The sequence below is a fragment of the Mesocricetus auratus genome, unplaced genomic scaffold (genome assembly GCF_017639785.1).
Source record: "Mesocricetus auratus isolate SY011 unplaced genomic scaffold, BCM_Maur_2.0 Super-Scaffold_100009, whole genome shotgun sequence".
NCBI classification, from domain to species: domain Eukaryota; kingdom Metazoa; phylum Chordata; class Mammalia; order Rodentia; family Cricetidae; genus Mesocricetus; species Mesocricetus auratus.
In genome coordinates this window covers 7,561,596-7,576,186 of record NW_024429193.1, presented here as the reverse complement: position 1 = coordinate 7,576,186, position 14,591 = coordinate 7,561,596, and the positions used below count along the sequence as shown (strand labels likewise).

At 39.3% G+C, this 14,591-nt stretch overlaps 1 protein-coding gene across 3 annotated transcripts in view; it reads left to right on the top strand.

The window, feature by feature from the left end:
- The window catches only part of Adgrl4 (adhesion G protein-coupled receptor L4), an 87,015-nt gene extending 74,571 nt beyond the window's left edge, over positions 1-12,444 (top strand). For 2 of the 3 annotated variants that reach the window (XM_040751605.1, XM_040751606.1), the window contains 3 exons: positions 7,988-8,079; positions 10,041-10,209; positions 10,629-12,444. In XM_040751605.1, the coding sequence (XP_040607539.1) occupies positions 7,988-8,079; positions 10,041-10,209; positions 10,629-10,691 (324 nt within the window). In that variant the 3' untranslated portion in view covers positions 10,692-12,444. Of the gene's footprint in view, positions 1-5,970; positions 6,068-7,987; positions 8,080-10,040; positions 10,210-10,628 lie in introns of those variants that run through there. The other variant, XM_040751607.1, reaches the window with a different exon arrangement.
- The last annotated feature ends 2,147 nt before the right edge of the window (positions 12,445-14,591 follow it).

The following is a 14,591-nucleotide window of genomic DNA, read 5'->3' as shown; positions in this document are numbered from 1 at the left end:
GCAATATAGGAATCACAGTGTGGTTACATACTGTTTTTCATGTGAATGAATACCAAACAGAGAGTAAAGTAAAAAAAACAGCATGTTTTCCATATCCCTTACATGATTAAGCATTTTACATATTGTAGATGAAAAACAAATTATATCAAGAGCCCACATACATTCATACCCAAGCAACTTGTTACAGATTAACCGTGTGGGAAAGCAAGATGTTCTTGTCAGGCCTTTTGCTGGCAGGCTGCATTTACCGGTGGTTACAAAGACAGACCCAATTACTTTATTACTTATTTTGAAAGGTGTTCTTATAACAAATCTTAAAGGGATCACAAGCCTAAACTCTTATATATGAAAAAGAATCAGTCAGCTCTACTTTAAATCTTTAGGCTACATACCCCATCATTAATAGATTTTATTGCAGGAGATTGAGGGCAGAAATGGGTATAAGGAATTAATCATCACCTTTGGTCAACGACCTATCAAGAAAGGAGGTACATCAGCTCATGATAACAGTATTGCTTTGTTCTTGTTCTCTGACCTGAACAAGTTCAATGACTATTGTTCTTTAAATGGTATGTTTGTCAGACTTCTTATCCCAGATCAACTATTTATCCAAGTGTATTTCCCACCTGGCAATGCTCTCGACTAATGTGCAAACCTCAAGAGAGCAGTGTAACATCAGAAGAGGTGCCCTGTCCCAGAGTGGGCGATTGGTGATCTTCTCTTGAGATGTTGTTTACAGCCCTCTTGAGCACAGCTCTTATGTTTTCAGACTGTGTCAGATGTTTCCATGTATTTGGAACTCAACAGTTGTTTCTGTCCCACACTTCTACCCCGTCCTTCCTTTTCTCTGTCGTCTACTCTCTCTTGGGCTAGTGCTGGAATCTCAGCAGAGCAATAGATTCTAACTCTGTAGATATTCCTGAGGTCGTTATGCTGAGCCAAGTGCCAAACCAGATGGGGTACATGGTGGTCTTTCGGCCTCTGTGGGAGAGAGGTGACCCGGTTGAGCTCACAATGTTGAGAATAGGTCAGCACAGACTGTGGTGTTCTGCAAACTCCCAGCAAACTTCTCCTGCTTTTTATCACTAACATTTGCAGGTTTTATTTCTGTCCATTTATCATATTTATTTAGAGACAAGTCTCAAGTTTTCCAGGCTCATTATGTAACTGAAGATGATTTCAGTGTCTAGCCCTCCTGCCTCCACATCTCTTGTATTGATATATATATATATATATATATATATATATATATATATGTATAGCTACCACCACCCGTTTGTGTGGTGCTAGCTATATAACCCAGGGTTTTGTGTGTGTTAGGCAAGTACTCTAACAACTGCACCATAAGCCCAGCCCGTAATGATGTTTATCAGTCTAATTCCTTGCCTCCTGGCACAACTTTCCTATGCACGATGAGGCATTTCCAAGGAGAAAGCATGCTGCCAAACCTCCATAGTGCATGTGCATTCTTTCCTGCACTCAGGCTTTTCTGTCCTTTTACCCACTTCCCAATTTTGGTGCATGTGGGAAGTCTTTGAACATACGTCCTCGTTGAGGTTCGATAACAGGATCTGAAAGTTTACCCCCTCAAACTTTGGCACGTTCTTTTCACACAGTTAGAAATTGGCCTCTGTGAAAAGAGAGACAGCCTTGGGGTTTCCTCTAAGATGTTCTGTCCTTAATGATGCAGGAATTTGGGTATGAATTTGAACATTTGTAAAAGTCAGGGTTAACCTACAAAATGGTGAGTTGTGTGTGTGTGTAGTGTGTGTGTGTGTGTGAAATATTTTATGGAGAACGCACACACAAAATATCCATTGTGTTTCTGAGATTTAAGTTAAAACGTAATGTGTATATTAAGCACACCAGGCAATGCTGAGAATAAAAGTATAGCACTAAGAAGACCGGGAGGAACTAGAAAGAACATGGTGCGTGGGTGACAGCGCAAAGGAAGTCAGTTATTGTTACAATTAATCCTAGTCATTTGATTTCATGAACACAAGAACATAATCCACAAATAATAAACAAAGATGACTCTATATAATTGATTATTCATTAGCTACATAGAGCATCATTAATAAACATGAGCTAACAATAAATGAGTGTGTATGGTATAACTGTGTCCATTTTTACTTAAATATAATTCATTGTCATCCATAACCATAGGGACTTTCATTATATAGGCTAGCTGTACATATGTGATATATGTGTACATGCAACCTTCGTTCTGCCTGAAGCATCATTGCATGCGTATGTGTGTTGTGTGTAAGTATATGTGCATTATACAATACACACACGCCTGCATATTCCTACATTTCTTTCCCTCGACTTTCACTGGTGCCGTGAGAATGACCAAAGGTTTTTCAGAATACAAAGTGCACTTGAGTATTTCACAGGTATGCAGTTCCGAAGTCTGTGCAGAGTATGAATCAGCTGCAACTGTTCTGAAAATCTCTCTCTCCTGATTTCAGCCCAGAGGCTCTAGGGACAGCTTGTTTCCATAGCCCTTCATGTTCTTGATCAAGGTATGTCCGTGTGAGTGCAGGACTGACGCCCCAGATGCTGGCTGGCTGTGAGAAGGGAGGGCTCTCTGCTTGTAGAGACTTCACAGAGACCCTCAGCCGCAGCCGGAGACAGTTTGCCTTCATAGTCAGTGTCTCTGCCTCCGTCCCTCTACTGAGGCTTCCTCTTTATTGTTTTCTCTTCTGTAGACCCCTTCTGCCATCAAGGCTCATGTGATTAGATGGAACCTAATAGCACCAATGGAGACCATCTCTTCATCTGAGAGTCTACAACCTTCATTCTACCTGAAGCATCACTGTGTGTGTGTGTATTTGTGTGTGTGTGTGTGTATTTGTGAGTGTGTCTGTGTGTGCCTGCACATGCTCATGTGGTACTCACAGATATAGGACTACAGTATGAAAAGTCTTGGGAAGACATTCTGTTTACCACATACCCCAGGTTTTCTGATAAGTGTATGATTTGCAATTTTGACGGAGGCATTTTCAGAGATTATTCCAAGTGGGGAGGGGGAAAACAATAAACACAAGATAGAATAGAAGACAAGACCACAACCCTATGATTCTAATTTTGCTAATACACAATTAATGGAGCATGCTCTCTTTGTTCTTAAACTGAACTGCTTCATTATTTAGAAGGTGGTCTGTGGTTTGGAAAGGAATAAATGCTTCATGTGGACATTCAGAAGTCAGATGGAAACCTGCTGTGTATTTGAGACAGAAGTGTGTTTGTCTGGGGCCAGTTAATTTAAAGGTATTAAAACTTTTCGAAAGGACATGTAAGTTGTAATCATGACACAGTCTTAAGTGAGCCTGATTTTTGTTTGATATAATGAAAAATTAAAACCTGATTCTAAAAGTGCCGCAAAAGAAATTTTCCCATTTTTCCCCGTGAGAACTTGCATCAGCATATAAATGTCTTTATCAATTATTGAGAAAGGACTAAGAAAAGAAAAGTGACTGATGGCGGTACTGCATTTTGAACTGTGGTCTTGAAGCCCTTTGGTTGAAGGTTTCTGAAGGTCCAAGTCCTTCTGAGGTCTCTCTTACTCTCTTGCCTGATCAACTGTTTAAAGATTTTTTTTAGGAAAAAATTTAAAAGGGTAAGAAGACTGCATAAAGATTTGTTTTATTTTTAAATAGACTGTCAAATAGAATGTAAGTCTGAAACATTGAAATAGTAATGTTAAAAGTAGATCACTGGGTAACCAAACACCACTTCCAAGGGCAAACAACGTTAAAACTTAAACTCACACTTTCTCTTCAGTGTTAACTGTTCGTGACATTGATTACACACATAACTTCCTTTATTCTCCTGTGTTCCAACACACAGCAATAACACACTAGGGTTATTATTGTTTGCCATCTAGGATTTGTGTCTTATTTATTTCTATATAGGTATACTGGATTCTGGGATAAGACTCTACAACTAGTTTAAAATTTAAGGCAAAACCTCAACAATGAATGTCCATCTACAAGTCCTTAGCCCCTGTGCATTTATGAAACTAACAGTTAGGTATAAATGATAAAGGAATCACAACTCACAAAACTATGAAAGCCAGAATTGTATCAGAATCATAGCATCCATGCCCTTCAAATAGTTTAGGTAGATGTTAATGAGAAAATGAAATTATTCTATTAAGATTAACATGAATGTTTTTCTCGTACTCAAAAATTACTGAGGCTCTCAATTATGTAACAATCATGTAGATATCACCACATAATCATAATATTAATAATGTAGTGCCAACTATTTAACTCAAAATACAAGTATGGATTTATCTAATCTCAATGTGGGCTAATCACAAGGTTTCTTATTATCAGAAGTTTTAAATTCTATATAAACTTGCTTCAAGGTACTCTTGCTATCTTAGCTTAGATCTTTTACACTGATTCTTTACACAATGTATTCTTATAAAGTATTTTCCCATTCCACGTAAGCTGTAGAGATTAAACTTCACTTCCTTCCCTACATGCATAAAGTCATATGCCTTTGGATAGCTTTAGATGATATTGACTGTGTGCATACAGTTTATGAGCCAATAAATAGTCATTTAAAGAAATGTATGCACTTATGAGCAAAATAATATCGTACAAGTAATGTTAAGAAGCAAATGCAGGCTTTGCCACTGGGGTTACGCTACTGCACTTTATGACCTGATGTAATGTTGAAACAGTAAACTTGAACAACTGAAGAAAGATACAAGTTATTTAAGAACACGACTGCTCTAACTAGAATTATTATATTTAAAAAACTCATTTTAACTTTATCTGAAATTTTACCTTTACATTTCACATACCTGCAACGCAGTACTTCAAAGCTGAGATATGAGGATCTGGCCTGGTTACAGATCTGACCCTGGCTCAAAACAAAATAAGATCTGTGACAAAGGGGGACAAAATGTGTCCCTTTCTATTTTACCCGTACAGGATATGTGACATCACATAGTACAGTCACCTGTTGTGGGGTATTCCTTTACACTGTGTGAAGAAGATATGCCACTGTGGTTGGGTTAATAAAGGGCTGAATAGCTCATCAGGAACAGGTTAGGTGGGACTTCTGAGGATAGAGAGGTCTCGGGGAAGAAAAATGGCAGAGTCAACCCCCAGACACAGAGGGAGCAAGACATGCAGGAGAGATGGAAACCATGAGTCCCATGGCATCACATAAATGAGCAGAAATGGGTTCACTTCTGTTATGAGAGCTAGCGGGACAAGCCTAAGCTACAGGCTGAGCTTTTGTTAATAGTAAAAGTCTCTAAGTCCTTTTTCATGAGCTGGTGCTCCAAAGGAAAATCTGACTACAGCCACCTGTATCCCATGAGGATTTTCCCATCATAGTACATCTTTCTTCCTCCTCCTTTGGTCCTCTTGTGAACTGTAACCTCAGTCCCGACTGAAACTTACAGTCAGTTTGTGGGTTGATAGGCATCTTAAGGTTACCTATTTACCTTATCCTCTCCTCTCCTCTTCTCTCCTCTCCTCTTCTCCTCTTCTCTCCTCTTCTCTTCTCTTAGTAGAATCCATGACAACGAAAGATCATGTGAGTTTTATTCATGAATTTGTATGTACCAAGCTCTCACTGGTGTCTGGCACTGCATAATTCAGACTCCTTGAGAAGATTCCTAAAATAAATAAAAGAAATTTAGCTCCCAGATATTTGTGCCATTAACACATAGAAGTAAAACATTTGAAGTGTTCATGATACCGATGAACTTCTGTATGATTACTACAACTTTTGGTAAAGTTATCTTAAACATTTTTCTTTGCATTTGAAAAAACGTAAGCTTGTGGTATAAGAATTAACCTCTCACGGGTATAGCATCACTTATTATTATTGTTGTTTCCTTCCTCCCCTCCTCCCCCTCCTCCCCTCCTCTCCTCTTATCCCTCCTCCTCCTTCTCCTCTTTCTCTTTCCTTTTTTTTTTTATCATTTCTACTATTTTACAGAAAGCTGTATTTTTCCAGTTCTGGATTTCCTCAAAGGAATGGTCTGTCTTCCTCCTCTCTGATCTAGCACAGAAGAGAAAGGGCAAACACAAAGAGTGTGAGTGCTTCTGGGTTCCCGAAAATCAAGTTTACAAAGAACAAAAGTAAAAGACGCACATACCCATGCTTTAAGTAGCTGATTCATGTCGAGAGAAAAATCAGTGGATCTAGAATATGTTCTTAAACATTTACTTCATCTTATAGCCCTTTCTTTGTGGACAACATTAGTTCACTATAAATATATCATGGAATGATTTGAAGAGTTTCAAAGGAATTATGGCATAAATACTTTATGTGACCCAATTGTGAAACATTTTTATTACATAAAATATACATATGCATGTATTTATGACATTAACAATAATGTTTTCTAATTTTATACAAAACTATGGTTTTTAAAAGGTATAAAATGTTATATATTCATTTTATAACTATTAAATTATATTTATTAAGTATTATTAAATTGACATTTCAGTTCATTATTTGAACATCCAAATAGGGTGAAACTGTCAACCAAATCAATTTAAAAATACTTTATCTTGCCTCTGCAATTGCTAAGGTCTTTTAATGGAAGTGTTACTGTAATTGGAATTAATTAATCATGTAATTAGAAGTAATGAACAGTTGGAAGCAAAAAGAAATGACTAGAACCCTTATTCCTTTAAGATTTCATCTCAAAGACCTTTCAATTGGTAAGTGGCAATATGAAATTCTCTGACCCATTTCTTTATACTTATTTTAATAGAAATTACTCAACTGAATTCTGAGAAAGTCTACAAAACTTCTTAGAATATAGAAGATGCAGCTTAATGTTGAAATACTCTACTAGTGTGTGCAAGGTCCTGGACTCCATTTACCAGCATCACCAACAATACATAAAGAAATCACCTCCTTAGACTATGGGAAAGCCTCCTGTAACCCTAAGCTTCTAAATTATTGACATATAAGAATTACCTAAAATTATGATATAGCATTTAGCAATATCATTTAAAAATGTATTTTGAAAAAAATCTATTTAGACTACCATAAACCCCAGAAAATATTAATGCATTAGCCACATATATACTATTTAATGTTTTGTTATTCCCGTGTTTGTACTAGGATGGACTGCATTTATCATTTGAACATTGCCACGTCTGCCTTGTAAGATCTCAGAAACACAGAAATAGGGCTGCGAGCTGGTTCAGTGGTTAAGGGCTGTGATCCTTTCTTTCAGAGGACCCCGGTTCATTTTCTAGCACCCACATTGTTACTCCCAACCATTAACTACAAGATCAGATGCCCTCTTCTGGCCTCCATGGGTACTACATATATGTGAAGCAACATCACACAAGCAGGCACACACTCCTAAGCATAAAATAAATACTCTTTTAAAAATCACGGGGAAAGAAGAAGAAGATGTCTTTTTGAGGTCTTGTGACAGTATGGGAAAACAAACTGAGTGTTTTACTTAGGAAGCAGAAGATACAAATAAAAGAATCAGTCTAGTAGGAAAAATGCATTCTCAACCAGCATTTTTCATGTATTGATACTTTGCACAGTGTCTGAGGTTAAGCATGAGGAAAATAAATCTTATGATCATGTCAAGACAAGATGGCTAGAAGAGCTGAATTAGATGAAGTACAGAAGTGGGTGTGGTGTTATGTTGACTTGCTAATTTCCTGTGAATTCTTCCCAGACATATTTCCAAATGATTGTGGAAATTATATCCCCAACTTCTTTTCAAAGGAACAGTGAACAAAATGGCACTTACACTACTCACAATGTGTACTGACAAAGTTCCTCCGTCCCGTGAAAATCAACCACGATGTCCATCCACCAACACCTGCATGTGTGTGTACACATACACAGATGTGTGTGGTCACGAGAGTTCTCGGGATATCTGCTACTGAAAACTTTAGTGCTTGTTTATTGCATTTGGGTAAACAAGAGTGTACTATGAAAATGATTTCTTTTTAACATTAACGCATTTCCCCAGGTTAATCTCTTGGCTTTTGGAGTTATCATATACAAAGTTTTTCGCCACACTGCTGGGTTGAAACCAGAAGTTAGTTGCTATGAGAACATAAGGTACGTGGTACTTAAAGGTTATTTAAAACTTTAGCAACACTTCTTTCTTTCTTTCTTTCTTTCTTCCTTCATTCCTTTCTCCCTCCCTCCCTTCCTTCCTTCTTTCCTTTCTCCCCCTTCCCTCCCTCCCTCCCTCCCTTCCTTCCTTCCTTTCTCCCTCCATCCCTCCCTCCCTCCCTCCCTTCCTTCCTTACTCCCTCCATCCCTCCCTCCCTCCCTCCCTTCCTTCCTTCCTTTCTCCCTCCCTCCTTCCCTCCCTCCCTCCCTCCCTTCCTTCCTCCCTCCATCCCTCCCTCCCTCCCTTCCTTCCTTTCTCTCTTTCCTTCCTCCCTCACTCTTTCTTTCCCTCTTTCCTCCTTGTGGTTCTGGGCTATAGCACACTCAGTCCCAGTGCATTCCATGAGGTAGGCAAGTGTTCAACCACTCTGCAGCACTCTCAATCCCTTAATCACCCAAACAACAAATAATTTGGGAGACTGTTTTTAATAGAATTAGTTTTTTCTCCATACTTAAAATGTGCAATAGGAAAACAGTATTTAATAAAATTATAAACATCACAGATTAAATGGCATTGAATCCATCTTTTAAAATGTACTCCTATGTGAAAGGGAAAAGATGATAATTGTTCTAAGCTAAAAATAGATCTTAATGACTGTCCTTTGTAAGGCATTTCTCAGAGCTAGGCAAATCTTCCGTCTGATTCAGAGTTTATATATTGCTGTGATTTTTTTGCCTTTAACTCTCTCTCTAAGACCGATCTATTAAGACCTTGAAACTGTTTTGTTCAGGAGAAGCTGAAGCAGGGGTGTGGGAAGCAACGGCTGCTTGTGTTGCTTGGGGAACAGCCCTGCATCCTGCAGTTCTGTTACCTCAAGATGCATAGTTGTGATTTAACAACTGTTTGAGCAATTATCTTCTTTCAGTTCCCAACATTAGGAGGTTCATGTTGCATCCTGGCTTCAGTAAGGTTCAAAAAGGTGCATATTCTGAGGTGCCTTGCTAGCACACCTGCAGTAATGCAGCATTGACTCTACTGGTTTCAATGAGAGAGACAGGAAGCATCAGTTGCTTCTACTGATATCAATAGAATAAGACAGGAAGCATCAGTTGCTTCTATTGATAGCATCAGTTGCTTCTTTCCTTTCTTCTTTTCTTCCTTTCTTTTTCTTTTTCTTTTTGTTTGTTTTAGTTTTTGGTTTTTCAAGACAGGGTTTCCCTAGGTAACTCTGGCAGTCCTGAAACTCACTCTGTAGACCAGGTTGGCCTCGAACTCACAGAGATCCATCTGCCTTTGTGTTGGGATTAAAGCCACTACCACATAGCACCTGGCAGGATCACTTTCTCCAGGGAGAAAGACTTAATAATGTTTTACCTGAAGTCACTGACAGTTGATAGAAAATATCAATAGCTTAATACATATTTGCATATTTCCCTTAAACTTTAAGACCCTGCTACCCTGACATGAATTTATTTGAGGTTACTACCTTGCAAGTGCAGCAACAATGACAAAATTGGAGTTTTTCTCTCTATACTTCCATCACTACGGAACCTAAGCACCACCCCGAAGCCCCTTTAGGTGATGCTGTATGCCTGCTGATGCATGTCCACACAGGACGCTCTTCAAGGACAACTCAGAAAGGAAACCAGAGCCTGCATCTTTCAGTACGCCAGTTTAAAATAGTTTAAAATTAAGTTTCCTTCAGAAAATGTTACATTTTAATAATGAGGCCTTAAGTTTTGGAGCAGATTCTAGGTTGAACAGGAAGATATGTGCCCTAAAGGCTATCACACCAAACCACAGGGCAGCTGTCATTATCTAAGTCCTTCATCACCTCTCTGCTCATAAAATACTCACTTCATGAATCCCTAGAGAAACTGGGGCATATGTGGGATATGTGTGGCAACTGGGCGTTACATGGGCTCTCCTGGGTTCTAACTGAAGCTCTTCAAATGCACTCCAGGTCTTGTGCCAGAGGCGCCCTGGCCCTCCTCTTCCTTCTGGGTACCACCTGGATCTTTGGGGTTCTCCATGTGGTACATGCTTCTGTGGTGACAGCTTACCTCTTCACAGTCAGCAACGCCTTCCAAGGGATGTTCATTTTCTTGTTCCTGTGTGTTTTATCTAGAAAGGTAAGTAGCCCAAAAGCTTTGGTCAACCCAGATTATATTCATGTAGCCTGATAACTGATAGAAAATTTTAGCCTTAAAGATTTGCGACTTCTACCTTTCCCTGACAAATTGTAGTCCCTGTTTTAAATATACAATCATGATTGATGTCATTTTTTGTTTTAAAATACCAGAGTATAGCTGTGCATATCTAAATATGCCATGCAAAAAACCTTGTTATTAAATATGTATAATGTAATATAATAGATGCTATATAGTTTATAGTCACTTGAATATATTCTTATATTCATTCAAGCGCAATAAGATCTCAGTAAAGCAAATATGGCCAAAAAAAGCAAATATGGCCATTTGTTGTGACTAGAAAATAACAGTATGAAATTGCCTTAATGATGCACTGTCTTTTTCTTTTCTCTTTCATCAAGATTCAAGAAGAATATTATAGATTGTTCAAAAATGTCCCCTGTTGTTTTGGCTGTTTGAGGTAAACGAAGAAAATTCCTGATAGTTATAGCTGCAACGAGGTGAACACCCCAAGCTTCAGATCACCTGTGTGTAAACATCAACTTCTCCTTTCATTGCTAGTCATTAATTACAAGTTTGTGTTTTATTCAGAGTATAAAAGATGCAGTTAATGGGAGTTGAAATTATGGACCAGAGAGCTATGGTGTGTTTTCCTACATGACATAGCTAGATATGTCAAAAATAGTACTGCACATATTTGGAAAGTAATTGGTTTCTCTGGAGTGATATCACTGTGCCCAAGGAAAGATTTCTTCCTAACAGAAGAAATATATGAATGTCCTGAAGGAAACCACTGGCTTGATATCTTTGTGACTCATGTTGCCTTTCAAACGAGTCCCCTACCACCTTAGTAATGAGTTCCGCTGCAGAAAGGGGAACATAAGAGAATTGGAGAGGCAGAATATAAAGCAGAGAAGAAGGCTTCTCTGACAAGGAATTGTCATCCCAATAAACTTGACTTTCTCGATACTTGATGAGAAAATTTCAAAACAAAATAATGAAAAAAAATACAGCCTAGCAGTTTGGGAATTGCTCTGAACTTAAAAGAGCCAGACCTAAATTCGCTATATCCATGCTCTTTTTTATTCTAAAAAGCAAACAAAGAAAAATCCCTACAAATGAAAGGATGTATGTTCTTACGCTAACATTAGATTTGACTGTAAGATGCTTTTATTCTTCAGACTGAGACTTCAAATATGCAATCAGTGAAACCCAAATTTGTCAAATTGCAATTCTGTTTATGTCTTTAATGTAAAAATAGGGTGTGAAGCATTTTGTCTACAGTATTTTACTGTTGTGAAAATTATCTTTTCATATTAGAGCAGTATACTTGAATACTTCATTGATTTTAATCTTACAAATAATATAACTCATGTTGCAACAATTCCTTTTAATTGGAGGTTTTTAAGGGGGCACTGTAAATTTAAAGCATTCATAAAGTGAATTGTAATTCTTTTTTCTGATCAGAAAGAATGTGCCATTAAAACATAGTTTATAGCAAAGACATCCGTGAGTATTATGGGGGATTCACAGTGGAACTGTTTTCAGACCGTTTCCTACTGCCTACCAAAGCTGATTTGTTTAAATGTATGGCTGTTAGCTATTCTCTTGCGAATGAAGAGCAGACTTGTTTTTCAGAAATGAGTCGTTGTTCTGTACCTTCCTGAGAATGTGATTCACAGGACACTGTGATTTTAATTCCTGTGGCTGTTGGATGAAGCCTGACACATCCGTCCTCTCCTTCAAATAAAATGTCAGCTTGGTGAGGCTGTCCTGCCAGTGCTTGGCTGGGCTGCGCTCCTGAGAAGACCACTAGTCTCTTTAAGAAGGACTTAGCATTTCATGCCATCTCCCCATTTCTTACATGCTGAATCTGTGACCCAAGACTGCCATTGTCATTCCAGGATAGCACAGTAGAAATGGGATATCAAACACTAACCTGTTCAATCAGTGGACACGAAGCTATCCCATGTGGTGGACAGAAAAACCATCCCCAAATATCCACACGCTACTCTTCAGTACCTGTGGCTGTGGTGGATAGTGAGGCGAAGGGGGAAATGGGCGGACAGTCAGCTCAGCTGGACTCTCCTCAGCTCAGCTCAGCTCAGCTGCCCCGTGGAAGCCAGAATGAAGGTGCTGTTATTTTAGTATGGGTCACCCATTTCGGACCTCTTATTTCCAGAGCTGCCAGGAAATAAAATTCTATTATCGAAGCCACTAAATTTGTGATCTCATATTTATTTCATTGCATTGCATTTTTGAGGTAGCTATAGGGAACTAAGACTGGAAATGTTTATACACTAACATCTTTAGATCAAGCTACTATTCACATCAAGGCTAAAAACATTTTCATGGTTGTCCAGTTTCTCCATCTCTGAAATATCGTTCTTGTGGCAATTTGCGAAACCCACTTCCACAATAGTGCATGAATTTGTGCAAAGTCCTTTTCTACTTTTTCTTCTATTTCTTTGGACGGCTTTCTGAACACAGTCTAATTATCCACCACCTCCTGACCATGGGGCCCATATGGTAACAGTTGTGAACACAGCAGCGCCCCACTGTCCTAGGCCCTTGTGTCAGTTTAGGAATTTCCCCAAATGATTCCCGAAGAGTGTAGAGACAGCATCAGAATCAGGCCACCAACACAGCTGTGCATTTGTGCTGTACTCGGGCTCAGATTTTCCAAGACAGAGTTCCAGGGATGTAAACAGAGCTTGCCCAGTGGCAAAGTGTGTTTCACTCTCCATACCCATGAACCCCTCTCCTTCTGTCACATGACAGGGAGTGACACACACACACATTAGGAAAGTAAACTCAACCTCATAACCCCTAACACATTAGCACATAGTCACCAATAATGACTGGCATACAAAGTCTGCTTCCCTTCATAAATAAATGAACATGGGTCTTGGAGGATCTCAAGAGTCAGACCTCAAACAATAAGATAGACACCGAAGCAGTGTCAGAGAAATCCCCTGACTGTGGAAACCTACTACAACTAAGAAATAAATCATAATCCCTTATTCATATTTCTGTTTATTGTTACCTTGTGTTTAGGAAAAATGTGTTTATGTGCAGTATGAAAAACATACAGCAGTCAGGAAGCAAACACATTGTTGTCCCCAAAGGAAGCATGTCCAACAAACTTCACATGCTAACTTTATGAGAAAAGCACTGTTTTTGTAGCCTTGTTAACCAATGTCAGCCATTTAAAACACTTAAAATATAATCAATAACTGCATTTGATAATTGCCTATGTATTTGATCTAATTACTGAACCCATCTTAAACACCTTACAAACTATGATCTTTATATGTACTTTTTTTAGAAAGTGTCAGAGAACGAGTCCAGGGCTTTGTACACACTGGGTAAACACTGTCGCCCTGGCCTATGTTCATGGGATCCCTACCTCAGCCTGTCCAACATAGAACATTTGAGAAAACCATGAGTTTTGAACTTAGAATGGCCGAAAAGAGCGCCCTTCCTACGAGGGTTTTTCTTCCACCAGTGGTGTTTCCTCCCACGCAAGGTCCATCTGTCACTCAAGGCCACCTTCTACAAAGCCTCGAGTTGGTTCTTATTTCCACAGTCCCTACAACTTTACTTTGCACTTCCTTGTTTGAGACGTGATCTCTGAGCCTGAACTCGAACCCACTGTGTGTCAGACCGTGAACTTCTGATTGTCTGCCTCCAACCGTCCTGCTCTGAGGTACAGGCTTAAGAGCACGCAGACCTTGCATGACAGCGCTTCTGAGGCTCACTGCTAAGGAGCCACTAGGGTACTAAAACTTAACCCCCCCCCCCGAGCATGAGATTGCAGAAGTTAGAGGCTTGACCTAACAACAGCATTCATGGGAGGAATAAACACGGTGTCCCTGAAAGGGGCGTGGGTAATCTCTTGTTAAATTCTGCGACAGCGTTTAATTTTCACGGAGATACGGGTGGGTCCTACTGCTCTTTTCAGTGCAGAAAGCCATTGGGAAATTTGTTAGTGTTAGGACGCTAAAACCCTGAAAATTTTAACTCTCCACCCAAGATTTCCCTTGCCTGTTTGGGTGGGAGGGAGGAGACAAGTGCTTGGGCAGGGGATGAAAAAGACAGGACCCAGCTCGCTCACTGCCACCTGCCTTCCCAGAGCACCTTCCAGTCACAGTTATCAACTTGTGTCTCCGTTGGAAGAAGCACCACACCCTCTCTTTCCTTAGGGTTCCAATATCCTTTCAGCTTGAAAGCAGTGCACACCACAAGCCTCAGAGAAGTGGTCCCCCCCCGTCTTTTCCCACACATTTCTGTCACCCACTCACACCGTCAGACAAGCGCTTCATTTTAACAAACTGCATTTTATTCTTCCGTATTTCCCATCC